Source organism: Pagrus major, chromosome 12 (assembly GCF_040436345.1).
Source record: "Pagrus major chromosome 12, Pma_NU_1.0".
In the NCBI taxonomy this organism is placed as follows: domain Eukaryota; kingdom Metazoa; phylum Chordata; class Actinopteri; order Spariformes; family Sparidae; genus Pagrus; species Pagrus major.
In genome coordinates, this window is record NC_133226.1 from 17,179,899 (window position 1) to 17,200,079 (window position 20,181).

At 39.1% G+C, this 20,181-nt stretch overlaps 3 protein-coding genes across 3 annotated transcripts; 1 reads left to right on the forward strand and 2 right to left on the reverse strand.

The window, feature by feature from the left end:
* Positions 1-1,067: 1,067 nt before the first annotated feature.
* Positions 1,068-9,980, reverse strand: surf4 (surfeit 4). The gene is made up of 6 exons (XM_073477888.1): positions 9,833-9,980; positions 6,151-6,337; positions 4,419-4,495; positions 4,286-4,329; positions 3,296-3,482; positions 1,068-2,437 (listed from the first exon to the last, which is right to left on the reverse strand). Exons 1-6 carry the CDS (start codon positions 9,878-9,880, stop codon positions 2,171-2,173), a joined length of 810 nt encoding a protein of 269 aa, XP_073333989.1. The 5' UTR covers positions 9,881-9,980; the 3' UTR covers positions 1,068-2,170.
* Positions 9,981-12,567: 2,587 nt separating this feature from the next.
* Positions 12,568-15,489, reverse strand: surf2 (surfeit 2). The gene is made up of 6 exons (XM_073477866.1): positions 15,350-15,489; positions 14,970-15,121; positions 14,157-14,260; positions 13,335-13,520; positions 13,086-13,225; positions 12,568-12,988 (listed from the first exon to the last, which is right to left on the reverse strand). The coding sequence occupies exons 1-6, from the start codon at positions 15,422-15,424 to the stop codon at positions 12,899-12,901; spliced, it is 747 nt and encodes a 248-aa protein (XP_073333967.1). The 5' UTR covers positions 15,425-15,489; the 3' UTR covers positions 12,568-12,898.
* A 1,399-nt stretch (positions 15,490-16,888) lies between these two features.
* Positions 16,889-19,613, forward strand: bbln (bublin coiled coil protein). Its single transcript, XM_073477847.1, has 2 exons — positions 16,889-17,230; positions 18,104-19,613. Exons 1-2 carry the CDS (start codon positions 17,149-17,151, stop codon positions 18,352-18,354), a joined length of 333 nt encoding a protein of 110 aa, XP_073333948.1. The 5' UTR covers positions 16,889-17,148; the 3' UTR covers positions 18,355-19,613.
* Positions 19,614-20,181: the final 568 nt, after the last annotated feature.

Below are 20,181 nucleotides of genomic sequence, written 5' to 3' on the forward strand. Positions count from 1 at the left end.
CTTTTTGATAATAGATGTCCAAGTCATACTTTGGTACCATATTACAATGATACATTTATATAGGCTGTAAAAAAATGACTACATCAATCCCTTTGTTATGCTTTGCAGATCAGTATTAAACATTATGTATATAATGAATTAAGTAGGTAAATAGAGTTACCAGGGGGTCTACAATGTATACATATTTTTGACATTTCACATACATGTACACATATGTAATTATGTATTCATCCACTGTAACATTTATATATGCACACAGACATGGCCTTGAAAGAATTGCGTGTATTATTTCCCATATTTCATTTATCTTTTTTTCACTGGAGTTTGGCATCTTCCACCAGATCTGAAACAGACAGTGTCCATTTGCTTATCTGTGCAGGTTTCTATCAAACACTTCTCTTCTTCTTAGGTCTACATCATTGCAAAACAAAGTTTCCCCCAAAAAATCAAGCATTTCTAGAATGTACTTGGTCAGTTCAGTTTAGTAAGAGCAGCTTTATTAAAGTTCATGTAACCTTTTATAAAATACTATGGTTAAGTAGTTGTGTATTTCAGATTTTTTCCCCCAGCAGTTACGACTGTAAACGACACACACAAAACAGCTTTTAGATCATGGCAGCAATCACAAACCCATTGCAACGTGACACCAACAATATTCAGGTTATGAATGTATGTAGTCATCATACTACTGAAAATGATTAAACAATCCACTGCAGTAGACTTTTACCATTGCCGTCCATTAGAGGTCAGTATTTGCTCAAAGTCTTCAACCTTAACTGCTGATTCCAACACCTGTCCAATAAAACACCTGTGTGTATAACTAACATAGGTGTCTATTTTGATCCTTTTATGCAGGTTTCATTCAATACAGCACAAAAATGTTTTGGAGCTTCTCATTACCATTTTCTGAGAAGCTGTGCAGTCCTGTGGGTCCTCACAAAGCTGTTACTATACTCCATGTTTGTACTCCATGTTTGCTTCATTGGTAGATGATTTACACTATTTAGATTTTTTGGTCCACCAATGTAATTCAACCTCTGGGAACATCATAAGAGACAATGACTTGATATTTTTGAATTTTTATTTCTTCGCCACGAACTTCCAAAATCAAAAAAACAAATGATCAAAAAATACAATATAAACTTCTGAAAATCAATACACTGAATATTTTTTTAAGTTTCTTACACTAGGCAAAAAACACTGAGCAAAGACAAAGTCCAGGTGGCTAGTGACTCTGCTTATACCCCTTTGTTTCTTCTAGATCGCAGAATATGGTGTTTCACAAACGTTGAGCCCTCCCACCCCCATTATCCCCGATCATATACAGTTCACTAGTTAGGCATTTGCCATAGACGTACAGTACAAAGTGCCCAATAACAAGTCCTGGAGCTAACAACTGCGTTGAAATTTTCAATCAAGCTCGACTGCAATCCACCACTTTGTATACAATGTACACATCCCCCTGAATTCAACTCCCCCATGAACAAGAGTCAGTTGAGATTGAAGGTGTACAGATGTATTGAAACGCTAGAGTGTCACAGAAAAAAAAGGGGAGGTGAACCTGGAGAGGCAAGACGAGCTGCTATCAAATCAGTGCCCAAGTTCTCTGGAAGGATATGACGAGTCGGTCTTAGACACGTCAAAATCCAACGGCAGAAAAAGATCAGCATCCACTGTGGGATCAAAAACTGCTGCACTCTATCCAATTTGCCGGTTTTATTCAGAAACTATGAACATGAATCTATCATAACTTATGGCATAACACCCATAAAATACAATAAATTATTTTCATTCCTCCTGCACACAGAACACATAAATCTTTTCTTCCACTCCATTAGCTGTTTACGTTGCACTTTGAAATACACTGATGTTTTATTAATCTTGTTGTCATGGAAAAAGAGGACATACAAGAAGGGTTTAGAAAAAATCTGGCATTATAGATATTCAACTAAAAAACAGCAGTTTGGAGTAAAAAAAAAAAAAAAAAGTCCATAGATGGCTGACGTGGTGTCTGTGGATTTGGCCAAATAAAAAATGAGCTAGAAAAAACAAACAAAAAACATGTACCCTGGTGGGGGGAACTTGAGGAGAGGGAGGGTCTTTGTGTCCCGGTCTGTGGGGGAAGTAAGTGGTGCTGCTGTGCAATCCTCTGATCTCACCCCCCTTTTGCCTACCACTCTTTCTTTTTCTCATCCATGGACACTCCGCCAGGTCCAAGTGCCACCACCAACAGCAGACCGCCGATGACCGAGGTGGTCTGGAAGAAGTCGTACTTGAGGAAGTCGTGCATGGGCTTGTAGGCGGGGATGGTCCAGAAAGCGTTGAAGTAGATGTTGATGACCAGCAGCCACAAGACGAGGGTCAATGCTGCTAGCTTGGTTTTGAAGCCGATGGCCACTAGGATGATGAGGGCAGTCCCAACCATGTTCTGCAGGATCTGTGGAAGAACGTGCAAGTTACAATAGGCGAGCGAAGATTTGCACTTTCTAAGAGCTATCTTCTCATGATCAGATCACTCAGGATGGATGTTATTGTCAGGTCTAAACAGGCTCACAGTCTTTAACAATAAGGTTAAATATTTTCTAACTTTATTTTAAGTTTGCTCATTTGCTTTCTTGCTAAGAGCTGGATAAAGACTACCGATACCACTCTCATGTCTGTCTGTTAATCGTGAAGCTACAGCAGGTAGCTCGTTATCTTAGCTTAGCACAAAGACTGGATACAGCTAGCCTAACTCTGTCTAAAGCTAACAAAAAACACCTAACAGCACCTCTAAAGCTCACAAATGATCATGTTATATCATGTTTTCTGTAAAAATACAAGAAGTTGTTGTTTTATGGAAGGTTGTGTGCCAGACTATATCTTGGCCGGGCACGATGACTTCCTCAAATTTCAAACTGTGAAGTTGTCGGGCCAAACTGTCCTTTTCATACACTTTGGTTTTTTCTACAGATGAAACAGACAAAATATACCGTGTTAATTACTGAGCTTTAAAGGTGTAAGTAAGACGAATTTTGCCACCTTTAGACAGAGTCAGGCTAGGTGTCCTCCCCCCTGCTTCCAGTCTTAATGCGAAGCTAACAAGCAGCTGGCTCTATTTTGTGTACAGACATGTGAGTGGCATAAATCTTCTCATCTAACCATCGGTAGACAGCAAATAAGTGCATTTTCCAAAATGATCAACAACTCCTTTAAGACTAAATGTAAGTAGATTTTGACTGTGTCTGTAAGCATTTGGTGATCTTGATGAAATATCCTTCAGTGATATATAAGCATCATTGTTGTCAGCACTCACAGAGAAGAAGTTGGAGTCAAAGTGCAGCAGAGTCATGAACATGAGCACCAGCAGTACTCGACCACCCAGCTGCATGTACTGCTTCGGCGAGCTCTCTCCCATGGAGGGGACTCCGGCAAACATGCTCTTTCCTTCCGAACGAGATTCGGCCAGCAGCAGGAGCAGACCACCTCCGAGGGCAAGGTTTCTGTGAGGGGAGAGAGGACGGTTATTTTTGGACAGTGCCCGTCAGACCTGCAGTCAGTCAAGCAGGATAATGTCTGGAGTACAGAGTGCACAGAGTACAATCAGGTTTTTGTGAGGCAGATTTATGTTCCCAAATCAGCTGATCATGATCTCATTACTGACTGATAGGAGGCTATGTGTTTTTTTTGTTTTTTTTTAAATCTGTTTATTTTTTTCATTTAGTCTGTTGAATGGCATTGAATGACAAATGACAAATGCCAATCACAACATTGCTTATTTAAGTTGTTGAATTTCACAATCAAAATCTGCATCCTTTATCCTTCTGTCAGTCAACTCAGTATACCCTGACATTATACTAACAGCCACCGCACATGTCGCGCTGTATTTAACAGATTCCTCAGATGGCTGATGACTCATCTGGCCTGTCGATGTTTAATTAAATCACAGGTCCTGTCCACAGTAATTATAGTAATTGTTGCTGTTTGCTTGATAATTGAGATGCTGGCTCATCTGCTACTACTACGAGCAAATCAAAGTGTCACCGTAGCAAAAGCACTACATGCTGTCTAATTGATTAAACTGGTTCTTATCTATGATTATAGGCCATGCAATTCAAAACTGCACACAACACAGCTTCCATACATACAGCTACATATCTGTGTGTATATTTGAATCAGGCAAACAATAACCTGACAACACATATAAAATTATGTTTGCCCCTGTATTTTCTCCCCATAACATTTTTTGTTTACTGAGAATATTGTACTTTGAAGAGATGTTTTCTTTGTAGAAAGTGAAACTTACCTCATCAAAAATTTGAGATCCCATAAAATGCTGTATGCAACAGTCTGGTGGGGGAGAACAGACATTCCAGATTAGATACAAAGACACAGTTTTGTTTACATTAATGATGTAATTATAACTTAATTGTTCTGACCTGTAGCGCTATGATGCCAAATAGTCCAAAGCAGGCATACTGTACAAAATTTCTACTGAGGATGAGGACACAACCACCTGTGAGGACACACACAGCAAAGCAATTATTAACATTTAATGTTTTTTGTTGACAGAAAAGCTTTGACTTTGTTTCCTTGGACCTGATCTACCACATGTTTTACCTGACATAGTGTGCAAAACTCTGACTATTACCTTCAGCATGTCTTCAGCAGAAACCCCATCACACTCCCAGGATAAATTTCCAGACCGTCATGCTTCGGTGATTACAGCATGCAGTCATTGTAGCATCATTTTCTGTTTCTCACATGAATGGAACCTGACATCTACTTGACTTTTCCTCTGCTGCGTTTTGGGTGCCGGCGTGCAAGCTACTTGCTCTTACAGCCCATCTGCTTGAAAGTTCAAGGAGCTCAGGGATTCATTTTTGCATCCAATGAAATACTTAACTGATTTGTGGACAAGTGTCTCTTGGCTTGCTTCGACAAGTGCCATCAGCAGAGTATCTCCAGGTATCAGACACTTACACATTAATGCTTTTTAAGACCTTTTGAGGATCATTTTAAACCAAATTTAGAACTGATTTTTGGACCAATCATCTTTTTTTATTCAAACACTGCAGGTTGGTATGAAGGTATATAGTACTTATTTACCTGGTAGGTATGGTAAAGTGGTAGAGTCTGACTGTAACTTGACTTTTCGGGCTGATGCCAATATCAATATTGGGAGGTAAAAATTCTGATATCGATATATCATACTAATATACGCACATATTTCACAATCATCCCTAAAATGTGGTTATCAGACACTTGCGACAAAGATATGTAATGGAGGCAGCATATTTTACAGGTAGCAATAAACTTTAATGTCTAAAATGACATCAGTGCACTGAATCAGTAAACTTCACTAGGAATCTAATAATTATAAACTAACCTCAGCACATTTTTCTGCATATCGGTGCATATCAAACAACATATCTTATGTTAGACATATCTGTGATAGGCCAATATTGGCTGATATTATTCAATATGTGTTCCCGTGCAGAGGTAGCTTTTATGTAGGACTATGGTTATTAGTGTGAGCTACGTTAATCTACATTTTGCCAACAGATATTTGCAAGTATAAAGTATAAAGACAGTATAAGCTTCAGTGGAAGGTTTCAAGAGTTGTATCATCAGAAATGCGGACTTTAACACACAAGAGCTTTACTCATCCTGATAAAAAAGAAATTAAAACTGCAATTAAGACCTCGGAAATTCACATTTATGACAATTTCATGACGTTTAAGGCCTTATATTTATAAAATTGAATTGACTTTAACACATCCTGGACCTGCAGAAACCCTACATCAGTATCCCCTGACATCTCTAAACAGACAGGTGGATTATAACCCAGAAGTGAAGTTTGCTCTGTCTGTAGCTCTGTCTTTATTTTATGCACAACTTATCTTGAACTGTAGACACAATAGGGCTGAAATGCATTGAGTTCACCTTTTATACTATACTAGTCAATTTCAGACTGATGCAATTTCCATATTGATTACGAATGTCTGACTATTTTTAATCTGATACTACTACTTTTTACAAGAACTTGTGTCAAACACCACCCAGTGACGCAAAAAAAACCCCACATAACTTCCTACAACAGTCAAATTAAAGTTGACTCATTTGTGTCCTGACCTTAACCTGAACAGATACTGCCTCCCATTCACTTACCCAGCTGTCCTATGAGGTTAAGCAGCACAAAGCATGTAGCCAAGAAGTAGCCACAGCTCCAGGTAGCCTCGATGTAGTCTCTCTGCTCGTTCCACTGAAACCACATGCGGATGCCATCTTCCAGGAAGGTGCTGATGAGACAGAGTCGCGCCAGGTGGGGCAGGTACTGTTTGGTTACCCGCAAGAACTGGGAAACAGAGAGAAAGAAGAGGGTAAATGATTGACAAGAAAAAGGAAGTGCAAAGAGAACCAATCACAGGATGTGGTTTTTCTAAGGAACTAGTTTACAACGGCAAAACTGCAAACAACATTACTGGGTCACCTAGCTGTAACACATCATACTGAATTTCAACTAAAGACTCTTTTTTTTTTTTTTAAACTCTGCAACATTCAGACCTGCTACTACTCAGACAGATCTCAGTGTCTATCATAGACAGGTAACACGCACCAAGGGGCTTTAATGAGGTGCTGATCACTGACAGTAGACTAGAAAGTAAAAAATGTGTCACACACTGTGGTTCCATATGCAGTTTTCTTCAATAAGATAAGGTTTCGGCCCTCAGGAGGCTAGAGTGTGTAACGCTTTTTTCACTTTCTCGATCTCAGAGGGTAAACATTGGATGAAAAGCAGTAATTCAGGTCTGCTACTAATTATTATTTATATTGTCAACTACAGGGATAGGAATTAACCCACTAGCCATTTGAATGTAATTGTCAAGCTAAGTGAATGTTGAAACAGCAGTCATTTAAAGCAGAATTGCTGACTTGCTTAGACTTAGCTTGACAGAAAATCCCAAAGAAGCCCTATTGCCAGATAATGTAGATCTCATTGTACAGCAGGGGAAATAACACACTACTATGTGAAGCTATGGTAGTTTTTACTTTGCTTTAGTAAGTTAATGCAAAGAATGAATAAGTGCAAAATGTAGATCAGTTTTGGTCGCTCAATCGCCCTTTCAATTTTTGGACTTGTAAGTAGAAATGTGTGTGATTGGTCGAGAATTCAATTCAACTTATTATCATTTTAATAAAAGTGCACATTTAAATCACACATCAACATATTTTGCACTGAAATGTCATGTCTTCCTAGTCAAATGTTGCTTTATAAAAAACAAGCCTCTGTTCCTAGTGCAATGCCCTATAAGATAATAGCAGAGAATAACAGTGAGAATCACACAAGGTGTGACTATTCACTTGAGACTTCACTGATCCATTTTCCTTCTTTTACAGGTGGTCAAAGGTCAGGTCTGATAATGTTGTTGAATAACCTAATAATTGTATTATTTTGTATTGTATTATTGGCAGTTTTTCTGATGACGTTTTTGGAACACTGAATATTGTTTTCAATAAATGTGTTTTGTTGGGAGTTGTTGTCATGCTGTGGATAATATGCAACATTCATAATGCTTGGTGCAAAGTGCCACAAATCTCAGCTGCATTTAAAATACGATTTGGTTTCAAAGGGCTCTTGTCACAGACAATGATTTACCTGGTGGATTAAATTGTGTTCAATTTTGAATGTTTAGACTAGTCGACTATAACTTAACGTCAGCCATTAAGAACAACCCTTTCAGTAAAGTAGTCTCTTATATAGCTGCATTTGAACATCAACACCCATCATTAGGGATGTAGGATATGGATTTTTTTCAGCAAATACTGATAACCAATAACAACCTGCTTCTCATGGCCAATACCATTAAGATAACCGATAATTTCAGTGCAGTTCCTACACTGTAATATCTGCACACCTAAGGGGAAAGAAAGGCTAAGGTGTTGTGAGCAAAGATGGATGACTCATTATTCCATTGTTCTAATAAGACCTGTTGTATTACAATGCTTTTAAAGTCAATAAATCAATTTGGCTACATATTGTCAGCTCTATTTTTATGATTTCACAGGTTTCTGATTATTTATAATGGTACAAACACTACAGTAGCCTTTTATTTAAAAATCGAAGAAAAGGTGAAGAGGTTATTTGGCGTTATTCCCGTCCAATTTACTCGTGATGAATGTTCAGTCAGAAACACTTAAACGAAGGACCTGGACAGAATAAACTGCAATTGATTTCAGAAGTGTAACACGGCAAATCATGTGCAGGGTGGAAGTCATGTTGTGCTCCACAAATCAAGGTATGAACAGGGTTTTGTCTCCCTATCACAGCCCCAAATAGCCTGTTGTATTGTTTGGAGCTGAAGAGTACAAAATGTTTCAAGACTAAAGAAAACTAGCCTACTTTCTTTCTCATGAAAAAGATCCTCAGATAGTACAGTGACACAGTACAGGAGCAGTGATCTGCCCCCTTGCCGCCCCGCCTACTAAGCAGTCCACATCAGCACTGTCAGACCTCGGCAGCCTATCAGCGTCCACCAACTCCCACTACGACTGCTATGTGGGACATGAATGGACGGACAGGGAGCCAATCCGAACAAGCCCGAGGTTGCTGCAACAGCCTAGAAATAGACCATTTTGTGGAGTAACATGTAAGTAACATGTTAGCTCAAGACCCCTTTAGTGAGAAATGTGGCCTTAAAATGGGCTCAGCAGGGTTTCTTCCTAAGCAAACAAAGCATCTGAACACATCTCAGGTTCCCTTACAGTACACAGCACTCGTGATAGGAGCTTATGAATCAATCAGCTGTAATTCAGTTAAGGAAGTAGCTGACATAGCTTGGCATTCGAGGGTTGTGTTCAGTCCACACACGGATCTGACTCAGTGAATTTATGTGTAATCTGACAGTACTCCTCCAAAAGAGCTAGAGCTAAAAGTCTGATCTGTCCTACACAAACACAAGGCCATGAATCCAGCACACATGCCTCCTATGAGCCAGACTACACCAACTTTTCAGAGCACATAGAGCTGCAGAACACAAACCCAACATCTCTGGGGTCTACATAGCAAAATGGGTCACAGGCTGACCTGCAATCTGATCTTGAAATCTCAGCTCACCTCTCTTAGATAAGTGTTTTGCGTGTAGTCACATCAGCACAGCGAAAATCCCTCCAAAAGACAGAAATGACTACAGAGAGGCTGCTCTGGCATGTGTAATAAAAGTGAAGGTTCACGTTCAGCTTTGTCGAGGCCAAGTACATTTTAGGCAAAACAAATGCCTCTTCAACTTTGAGATAGTCTGTCACACTAAGCCACTAGTAAAGCCAAGCAATTAGGTTGCTGCAACACAACATGACTAAGAGTAAGTGTTAGCTAATAACTTGGGGGCTAAGCTAAGTAAGTGATTTCACAATGCTGTCTGGCACTGATTAGCCTTTGATATCGTTAACTACTACTATCGTTCATAAACCAGGTGGCTACAAACGACAAGCTAACAAGTGACCATAATATAGTTGTCAGTGTTAGCTAACGTTGGGTTGGCCCTTGTCAAACAGATGTCAGTGTCAATTATTAATGCTACCTAATCCATCTGGAGACGCATGACAGGAGCAGACACCTCTATCACTTGTCATGCAACTTAAAACACGACCAGATTAGCCACCATTCAGTCAATGTCGTCTTTACGATGTCAGCTAGCCACCGAGCACTTGTACAAACGATAAATAAAGACGTCACAACAGCGGAGAAACCACTCGGGCCACCGTTACTTCATTCTCAGAGGCACTAGTTAGCAGCTAACATGCTAACAGCGGCTAACCTTAACAACTGCCGTGCTAAAAAACCCGAAGTTACCTGGTCTGCCACGTCTTCGGCTGTGTTCATGAGATCCTCCTGCCCCATGTTCGCGTAATATTAAGGTTTTTAATAATTAAGGCTAAGCGCAACACAGCGTTAACGTGTTGGATTTTTTTCCGCAGGCTGCGCTCGTACTGTTCCTCCCCCCGTTAACGTTATTTACTTGAAGATTTCCCGATCGCTCGGACGCAGAGAGAAAGGCCGCCTCCGCCCCACAATGCCCCGCGATTTGACGAGCGAGACGGAGCCCCCCTACATGGTACTGCAACCGCTGTATGCCACGTATACTGATCCGTGCGGGGCTCGACGCGTCTATCCAGCGTTGTTTACCGGTGTTTTTTCACACCTGTAAACAAGCACAGGTTTAAACCTTCTACTTCATCTGAATTCATTTTCACCATGAACTGTAAGGCATGTTCATTTTTAACCCTACAAATGCTGTACACTCCAGCGGTTCATGTACACTGTTGAGGCAGACGTGCAGTGATGTTATTGTGTATTTATTGTTTATATACAGGGAAAATTAAATATAAAAAAGACCTACCTTTATAGCATTACATATGATAGAATTCAGTAGTTATGTTAGACAGTAAGCTAAACATAGACTAATTATTAAAATATTAATCCTTTATTTAAAAAAAGAGACATCATTAGTTAACATTTACTATACTCTCGACAGTGCATTTTTTTAAAATGATATTTACAATTATTATTTGAATGCACTTTACCGAGTTAAAAGTTAAAGGAGCACTATTGGGACAATATTAATGATGTTATAATACAAACTCATAACTTAGAAGGAAATTCAAGAGAAGAAATTCAAACTTTGATTTTTAATGTTTACAATATTCATGAAAAATGTATTAATTCCATAATTTATTAAAACAAGGTGTTCTCACAGGAACATAAGGTCCCCAGAACACTGTGTGAAGCTAGAAAGGTGGCAGGGTCCGCCACATATAAATAAAGTAAAACAGTTTGAAATTGTGTTGTCCTTTAAGGTCAGTTTGTTTACACAGTTTATTCAGACATGAAAACAAAGAGTTTATTTGTTTGTTTAGGCATGAAAAAAAAATCAATGAATGAAAAAAGAAATGGCAGGGTTTTTCACACAAGGAGGAGTTGTATGACTCAAACAGATCACACAAACAAGCAAACAAACACATGCAGAAGCTTCAATATCACACATAATTCAGCCTTCACATTATGACAGGGCAATTTTGTTATTCATCGCATTTTGTTCAAATTCTGCAACAAACACATCTTTGTAAACTGTTGTAGCGAAACAAAATATTTTACATGAACAGCCCTCAAAAAACAACCATCATAGAGTGTCCTGGGAAGGTGTTTGGGCATTGCATCGGTTCTCCTTGTCATGAACAAACAGGAAATTCCCCTAAATTCCTTGGAATCTAGCGAATGTGAAGGCCACATCATATGATTAATGCCTCATCAAACCATTCAGTGACCCCTCATGCCCTGCAGAGTGGGGCATTATCATCCTGGCAGAGAGACAACTACGCCTTCACTTATCGGCCACATGTCCACAAATCACTTCATCGCTTTCCGCATTAATGTTTCTTGTCTGTTTGCCCTCAGTGAACTATTAGCTTACTACTGGCTCTTATGTACACACACCTCTGGAGCTTGGTTATGTGTGTATGACAGACCACAAACAGCAGGTCGGCCACAGCTTCTTAAAAGAGACAGTGCAGAGGGTTTTGTTCAAACTGTCAGTTCTCCCAATCGTCTCCATGACTCTTGACTCCCCTGGCCCCTTGTCAAGACTCGAGGTCCTTTCCTAACATGACTGCTTATGCAACTCGAAGGGACACAATGTAATAGTAGTGTTTGCGGGGGCTGACTGTCAATACATGTGGCTAGCCCATAGTTGTGTTGGTGGTCAGATATGTGGCTATTGGTTGGGAGAGGATGATAACCACAACTATAACAAAATGCCAGAGCAACAGTAAAGGAAACAGGATGGAGATGTAAATGGGCCAGAGCTTGCACATGGGTTGTTAACAGTCGAGAGACTCTAAACATGTGTCCACTCCCTGTTAGTTACGCAGAAAAAAAGGTATTTTCACAAGCAGAGGTCCAGTTTAATTGATACCAGGTGATGTTTTTTAAATGCACAGCAATAACTGTGACCTAGCTTTAATCAATCGTTTTGCACAGGAAACCCTGAACATTTACACAGAAACTAAGGAAAGAGGAAATTTGTGACACTGACATTAAGTTGCAGTCATATCTCATCAGTGTAAATGCAAGTCCATGCATGTAAATCTAAATTACATATTTAATGAAAACAATAAATCAACTTGTTGCAGTGACTAGCTGAAATACTTGGCCTCAAACTCATGATAATTCTTGATATTTTTGCAGACACACTGAAACCTCTAGAGGCACAGGAAGAGCCGTTATCTCTCTGTCATCCATCAGCCTATCTGCTAAGTAATGTGGTTTCATGCTTTGTCATCAGCTACCTTCTTATATGGTTGTATAGTCCTGAAATGAAAAGGAGATGTGTGTCATGCTATGTTTTTCTTGTTGGAAAATTGACAATTTATAAAAAGGTTTTTATGAAAAGCGAATTCCAGTTCGATGATTTAGCTTTATGACCCGCAACAATTGGTTTCTGCAGAGGTCTCTCCCCTGTGTGTTCTGTTTTATAGGCAATCATTGTGAGAAGAAAAAAACAAAACAAAAAAAAAAAGACACAGACAAAGTTTGCAAATCCAAACAGAGTTGTATTTTATACAAGTGCTCTCGGCTGCAAACCAGAAAATACAACTTATCCAGTCAAAAATGATGTGTTTACTGCCACTCAGACATTTTCCATGCTACGTAAACCAGCCTCATTGGAGCTGTGCAGCATCACAACTTGAACAACAGACTATTTTTCATATGGAGAAAATATGAAAAATCGAAGGGATGTTTACTATACAAATGTCCAGCTGGTTCAGACAGACACAGTAATGCTACTCCAAACTGGAAGTGCAGTGTTGCTCCCATACAAATTAGCAGGTGTAAAATTACTACACATATAAGGTTTTGCATTTACTTCCCATTTGGGACTTTTCCACGTTTCTTACGCCCTGATTTCCAGTTGTTGTTTCTGAATTTCTTCTGAAAACCGCCTCCTTGGACCTGAAAGACATTACAGCATTGGCATCAGTCAAGGAAAACCTTATATCGATGCATCAGAACAAAAAAATAGAAAAATGTTCTTCAGGTTTCTACAGACCTTCTTGCGTTTCTGCAGCACCCGATTATCCACCTCCATTTCTTCATCTTCATCTGTTTGGAAGTCATCTTCCTCCTCATCCCCCTTCTTTTCACCCTCCATATTTTCCTCTTCTGGGTTTCTTACAGTGAATATGGTGGCTGTGGGAACATGTGACACAAGTGTAAAAGAAAGTACAATTGTAAGCCTTTGAGTCACTCTCCTGATCTTGAATACTACTGGACAAAGATGTCTGCAGTGTGCACTGACGAGGGTAGAGGTCGCTCATGCTGTCTTCTGAGTCACTGTGGTCCTCATCACTGGATGTGGGTTCCCACACGCTGTTCCCGTGTTTTGAGGCTCTCCCCCGATTAACTTCTCCTCCGCTGTCTCTGGGCCTTTTCTGTTTGAGTCTGGCTGGGGCGTATTCAATCCCCTGCTGCACGCACTCTTCATCTAGAGCAGGAACGAGACATTCACATGAGTCACCAATTTTTGACTGTTGTTTCAGCTCAAATAAAAACAAAATCTGTAATATGTGAATGGACATTGGGAACACTGGTTGAACATTGTAGTGTTGTCTGATTCGGCTGATGTGCAGTCTGAGAAGACGTGACCTTTCTGGTTAAATTTTGATAGTGTCAGTGCTGTAAAAACATTCAACTCCATGGAGAAAGACATGTAAGAAGTTAAGTAATAGTAACAAGGAGTTTTGAAAGATCAAGGTACAATACTGATAAGAACTGAAGCAATACTACTGTACAGTGTAAATGTGAAAAAGATGTTGAAATCCATTGTAAGATACACAAAACTATGAATATTCTTTTGAGGTAACTGCCTAAAAATAAATATTAAATGATAATAAATGTTATTTCAGGTATTTCTAATGTACTGCCTTCTGCACATTTCCACAAAATACAAAAATGTGTTTTAAAATGTTGTTAAGGCAGATTTAGCACGATTATGTTCTGCAGAAATCGTGCAGAACATAATCGAGTGATGTGTGACTGTATAACATCCCCACTGTCCAAAAGGCAAACTATATGTACCAGTTAATAACCTGTACAACAAAAAAGAAAAATAAGCACTGACATTTGGAGAGGGCTTTCTTGAAGCGTTTCCCGTTCACATGTCTAAGGACATGATGTGGCTGGCGGTTGAGGTGTCTGAGGGTCAGCTTGCAGAAGAGCTGATTGCTGGAAAACAGACAGGCAACACACAAATGAGACAACGCACTACAAAGTAAAATAATACATAAGTAAATAAATAAAGGAAGATTATAAATAATAATTAAAAGAAATCAAGAAAACAAGGGATTTCTTGCTTGTAATAAGTATAAAAATATCTGTCGATGAAACAGGTGGAAATTGTCTAAAAACAAGTGTCCTATAATACACTGAAATGCTACTCAGTGGAAAATTGTGTCTTATATTCAAGGTTTCACCCATAAAAGGAAAAGTTGTTTTTAAAATAATAGTAATACGTGTGCGTGCTAATGCTTTTAGCTTAGCAGCTACAGTGAATATTTTTGCCTTATCAAGGATCATTTCAAATCAATTGGGGATCTCAAGCAGAATTGGATTATGCCGGACACACTGTATGGAGCCATTTTCTTTTTTCAGTTGTTTCTTTACATCTTAAAAACAAGTCCCCATCTACTTCAGTTGTTTGGGAGAATGCTGCAACTCTGATTTGCTTTGAAGCTCCAGAAATGCTTTGTTGACTTAAAAAAAAAAAAAAAAACTTCACCTGACTTTCCAATCCTACATGCTGGCGAGTAGATAATGACTGAATTTTCATTTTTGGGTGCATTCATCCTTTAATCCCATTGCTGCACTTAAGATGAGGAAGGTGTTTTTTTTTTTTCTGGCATAATGACAACATGTCAAGTTAAAGTCTCCTTACGGTTGTTTTGTGCTTGGCACGATGTGTGGTTCATACTGGCTGTAGTTGAAGTCTGCTGCAGAACTCAGTTTCTCATACTTCTTCCCCTGGGTGAACTTCTGCAGCTCCGTCAGGCTGCAGGGAAACTCGTGGCCGTTCAGAGTGCATTTGATCTGCAAACAGCACACAGATGACAGATGTGGCACATTTAGTGGTGCTTACTCGCTTAATTTAGCTTGGTGCGACAATAATCCTGGTAATCATTGACTAGTTTTTCAGTCTTGGTTTCACACATTCAGCCATCGCTTGGCAGTACACGACTCATGACAGAAGTTAGCATCACAGCTAGCATCACATTGTGGAGCGTGTCCCGTGTAATGTGGTGTAATTAGCTCGCAAACCTTTTTGGCATCTGTAAGCTGAAGGAAAGGGTGGTTGAGTAGAAAAGCTCTGAGGTCCGCAGGTAATTCATCCATAGCCTCAAAAACACTTCAAAACAGATCCTTCGGTGTGTTTATCAGGACAGCCCCCTTACAGGAAGTGTCCACACGTGGGTTCACTGCACCGACTCTGCTGCGTGAGATCTTGGCGACATCCACTGGTCAAAGTGAGGAAGGGCAGGCTGAGACGACAACATAAAGCATGAAGACAATTATTATTACTGTATTACTATACAGGTCACATAGGACACACCTCTTTTTATTAAATTTGACTAATTTTTAGAAAAGCTTCACAATAAATATTCATATAAAATAAAAAGAAGCAGTTAAATCCATTAAAAGGACGTGTGTCCCATTTGTCCCCTTTAGAAATACAATTCGGCTTGGTTTGGAGTCACTGGGTCACATGATATGGAAGCTATTGGGGAAAAAAAGCCATTGTCTATAAAAACACACAACACATTAGCAAACAAAATTAGTGTGCTACATGAAATCAGTTTAGTATTATTATTATTATTATTATTATTATTATTATTATTATTATTATTATTATTATTATATTATTATAACAATCTTTGCTGAGAACGTAAAAGCGAAAACGAAATTAAAATTACGAAATTAAATTTAAAAACGAAATGCTCAAATGCAACACTCTGGGGTGTTGCATTTGAGCATTTCGTTTTTAAATTTAATTTCGTAAATTTAATTTCGTAAATTTAATTTCGTTTTCGCTTTTATAACACAATGTAAAGAAACCTACCTGGAACATTGGAAAGAAGAAACTAAAAGCCAAAGTAGATCAGAATGTTATCTAGCCCTAAAAAGAGATTATGAATTAGCAGAATATTTCTAGAAAGCAGAGACAGATCCTCACCAAGTACAGGCTCAGTGACCACAAACTGACAATCGAAACAGGAAGACACAAAAAATCATGGAAACCAAAAGAAAACAGAACATGTGGTCACTGCTCGACAGGTGAGGTTGAGACAGAGATGCACTTTCTCCTACAATGTAAAGCATTCAACGAAACCAGGAACATTTATTTTAATAAATTCAAGTCTGTAATCTCAGAGTTCAAAGAGCTGAACGACATATCAAAATTAAAAATACTCCTTGGCGAGGGAGATAAGGCATACCTTGCTGCCCAATATGTGTCAACATGCCACAACCTGAGGGACAGTGAGTGACCGACACACAACACACACACACACACACACACACACACACACACACACACACACACACACACACACACACACACACTGTATATACTGTATATATAATTAATGTAAATCAATCTTGGTGTTGTGTTTGTGTTGTTATTTGTTGTGTTCTGTCCAAGTGTTTGGACATATGCTTTGGCAAAATTGTTGTTAAACTTTCATGCCAATAAAGCCCCCTTTGAATTGAATTGAATTGAAAAAAAAAAAAGAAGCTCCGCCCACATTTCTCCCATAATGCACCGGTTCAGTAAACAAATACCTCACGTCTGCCAATGACAGCAGATGTCAAGCTAAATACCTGTCCCTGTCGGAGACATCTATCTATGGAGATTTCCTCCTGGATTATCGTTCAAACCGTCTCAAAGTAACATTAAAGCTGACATTTAATCGTGCTTTTGTGAGCTGAATTTCAACAGTTGCGCATTAGTTTGTTAATGCTAATTAGCTGGCTATCTAGCTAGCTTAGCAGTGTAACAGTACCTGAAGCTAACTGTAACTCGTTTCGTAATAAATTAATAAACAGAAATATTTGAAAACATGTCTGGGCCAAATGGAGATCCAGACATGTCGATGGACGAAGGTATCATCAACGACGATGATGATTTCGGCGATGCAGAAGGTAAGGAGCTAATGTGTTCACTCACATTGTTTGATGCTAGTGGCTAGCTAGCTGTATCGCAGCAAAGGGGAACTTCCACACCGAAATTCACACTGAATTCAGTGCGCAATTGCAGCGATTTTTAGTATATAAAGTCAAAATCTACAAACTAAGAACAATTCCCCTCGAAGCAGTAATGTGAAATGAAAGCATTTAACCTTCACTTGATGTCAGGTGACACAAAGTTTGAATTGGCTTCAGTAGGTTAATGAGACTTCCGATTGAGATGGTAAATCCGAGCAAGTTTCCAGGTTTAATTGAATGTCTGACCCATATCTGCACCAGTAATACCATTATATGTACTCTCATAGACTCTCCAATTGGCAGTATGTGTGTGTTCGCAGTATGTTGAGCATCTTAAGTTTCATGTCGAGATAGCATCAGTACTGTCTTTGTGCTTTTCAGCTTGGGATCTTTGTAATTCATCAAATTAAGTTAATTCTGTTCAGTATTTTAGAGATATGATGAGAATTCTGTTCAGAAATGCACTGATATATCATCAAACCTTTGATAAATGTTGTTCACATCTTTAAAAAGCAGCATCTGGCCTCATTTGTTGTTTATTTCTTGAGATTTCTCATGGGTTTAAGCTGTTTTAAATTAGTTTTAATGTTTAGTAAGTTGCTCTCCTCTCTCCTGTCATTTAGGCATTAAATCATAGTTACTGCAAGTTATATGAAGTAAAATTGGGTGATTTTGTCAGCATGCCTGTCTAAATGACTGGGTATATAAATAGAAATGAATCACCTAAATTATCAGACTCTTTACTCTGCAACAGAAGCTCTTTACTTTGCTTGGCAGAATAAATATAATCTCTCTGCTGCATCTCCACAGAGTATGAAGCCATCAACTCCATGCTAGATCAGATCAACAACTATCTCGATGACCTGGAAGATCGGAATGATTCACTCAATGGCAAACTGCATGAACTGATGGAGTCAAACAGGCAAGCCCGGCTGGAGTTCAGGGCCCAGCTGTTCGGCCCCCCAGACCAGGAGGAGGAGAACTGTCCTGCAGAGGGAGACGAATCCTCAGCCAGCAAAGAAGACATAAATGAGGACAATGGTGATGGCAAAAATGAGTGATGAAAGCAATAGGATGAGGGGGATTGAGTCTGGTGGACTACTGACCTTTGATGCCTGTTTGATTCCTCTGTGAATGTCCCACCCCATCAGCAGGTGTGTGATAATTTGCTTCTCCTCTGTCACTGAACTCAATCTTCTCCTTTTGTTGAACTGTGGTGTGACGACGTTTGCTCTCCGAGCAGACCAGAGTTTATTGACGTCCAGCAGTTTTCTGTACAACCACGGTTACGGGGGAAATCTAAGAGACTTGAAGTTGAAAAAGCTGTATCCTTCTGTTCGTGCACAGTGTTGTTCAGGTCCAAGTGGGACATCATTGGCATTAATTCTAAAGCTGCTATAAAAATCTAACATGCTGATATCCCCAGTGACCTGCCATACGTGGAACACATCACTCCAGAACCCCCATAATATTCAGACTTTGTCCACACAGGCAATCAGGGGTCACAGTTGTACGTCTGTGTAGTATGTTGATCCATATTGTGTTGATGTTCAGCTTCCCAAAAACAAAATATGCAACATTCCAGATGTCTACCCTTGTACAGAATAATGACTGATCTGCAGCATGACTGTAAATCTACTCTGTGCTATCCTGTTTGTTTTCATTAACCTGTTTAGAATAAGTGATAGTCTTAAAAGTGTTTGTATGTGTGCTTGCTTGTTAAGTGCTTGCTAAAATAAGTCAAAATCGACAAAGTGTGGGAATTGTCAGACATTTTAATATAAATTAAAATGACCCCCACCCCACCCCCCCCAGAAAAACAAACATCCAAAAATACATTAAACTTCCAGCAGTTAGAAAACATCACCTGTTTGTTCATCTCAATTTTTGTCAGTAGCTGAATAAAAATACAATAAGAAACAAACAGCTTTTGTTTGAAATTATACTGTACATGTCCTCTTCTTTCTCGCTTCCTTCTGTTTGAGATCAAAATAGTACAGTTTCCATCCATCATCATATCTGGTTCCTTCAGACAGAATATGATGCATCATGTGACAGTCGTCACCAAGACTACAAGAGTTGCTACATGTGTCAGTCAGTCTTTTTGCGGTTTAAAATATCCTTCTCTATAATGGAGGATTAAATGTTTCCAGAGCAGCACACTAGTCAAGAAGAACAGAGGAAATGCTCGAACCGAAATTCTACATTTGTATCATCTGTAATTGGGATCATCTGCTGTAAATTACTGGTGCTTAAAATAAATCAGTGTTTAAAAGTTTGCAAGGATAATTTGCTACATTAAACACCTACAGACACTTCATGGTTTTTCTCCTTCCATTAACTGAACTGTGATTTCATAAATTCTGAGCTAAAAGGCAGATTTATTGGCTCTCTGAAGACCTTCAACACCCAGCAGGAATTATAAAAAAAAACAAAACAACTTTACAGTCTTTCAAGCTTCAGGTAGCATTTACCTGCCGTTACGGACACGCTTTCAGATGTCAAAATAAGCATAATGAAGATGTAAGTGCAGCCTTCTGTGACTGTGAGGAGTCCTCAGGGAGTCAGGGACAGCTAATCATTTAATCAAACACCTTACTTTTGTTGCTTGTGATGTGCTAATGAAGCTGTTGGCTGCTGTAGTTTCTCATTTTAGAGCTTCATTCCAAGAATACAGGGGTTTCTTTTCCATGAATGTGTGCAGATGTAAAAGGGTTTTTAGATATTTCATTGACTACAACATTCAGCTCCTACAGATTTGTATGGGGACTTTTTTTTAAATCTACAATATACCAAAAATGCCAATTGCTGGTAGTGAGGGCTACTAGAATGTGTGCAGGACTGTTTCAGAGCAAAAGCGACAGCTGCCACAACTTTTTTGCCCCAAA

What these genes read in the sequence shown, in the direction of transcription:
- surf4 (XM_073477888.1), bottom strand. Translation starts at nt 9,880, where the DNA reads ATGGGGCAGGAGGATCTCATGAACACAGCCGAAGACGTGGCAGACCAG. An exon ending in CCGAAGACGTGGCAGACCAG is followed by an intron (nt 6,338 to 9,832) that starts GTAACTTCGGGT and finishes TCTGTTTCCCAG; the next exon opens with TTCTTGCGGGTAACCAAACA. An exon ending in GATCTCAAATTTTTGATGAG is followed by an intron (nt 3,483 to 4,285) that starts GTAAGTTTCACT and finishes CTCCCCTCACAG; the next exon opens with AAACCTTGCCCTCGGAGGTG.
- surf2 (XM_073477866.1), bottom strand. Translation starts at nt 15,424, where the DNA reads ATGGATGAATTACCTGCGGACCTCAGAGCTTTTCTACTCAACCACCCT. An exon ending in GTGCCAAGCACAAAACAACC is followed by an intron (nt 14,261 to 14,969) that starts GTAAGGAGACTT and finishes TCTGTTTTCCAG; the next exon opens with CAATCAGCTCTTCTGCAAGC. An exon ending in CAAGAAAGCCCTCTCCAAAT is followed by an intron (nt 13,521 to 14,156) that starts GTCAGTGCTTAT and finishes TTCCTGCTCTAG; the next exon opens with ATGAAGAGTGCGTGCAGCAG.
- bbln (XM_073477847.1), top strand. Translation starts at nt 17,149, where the DNA reads ATGTCTGGGCCAAATGGAGATCCAGACATGTCGATGGACGAAGGTATC. An exon ending in TGATTTCGGCGATGCAGAAG is followed by an intron (nt 17,231 to 18,103) that starts GTAAGGAGCTAA and finishes GCATCTCCACAG; the next exon opens with AGTATGAAGCCATCAACTCC.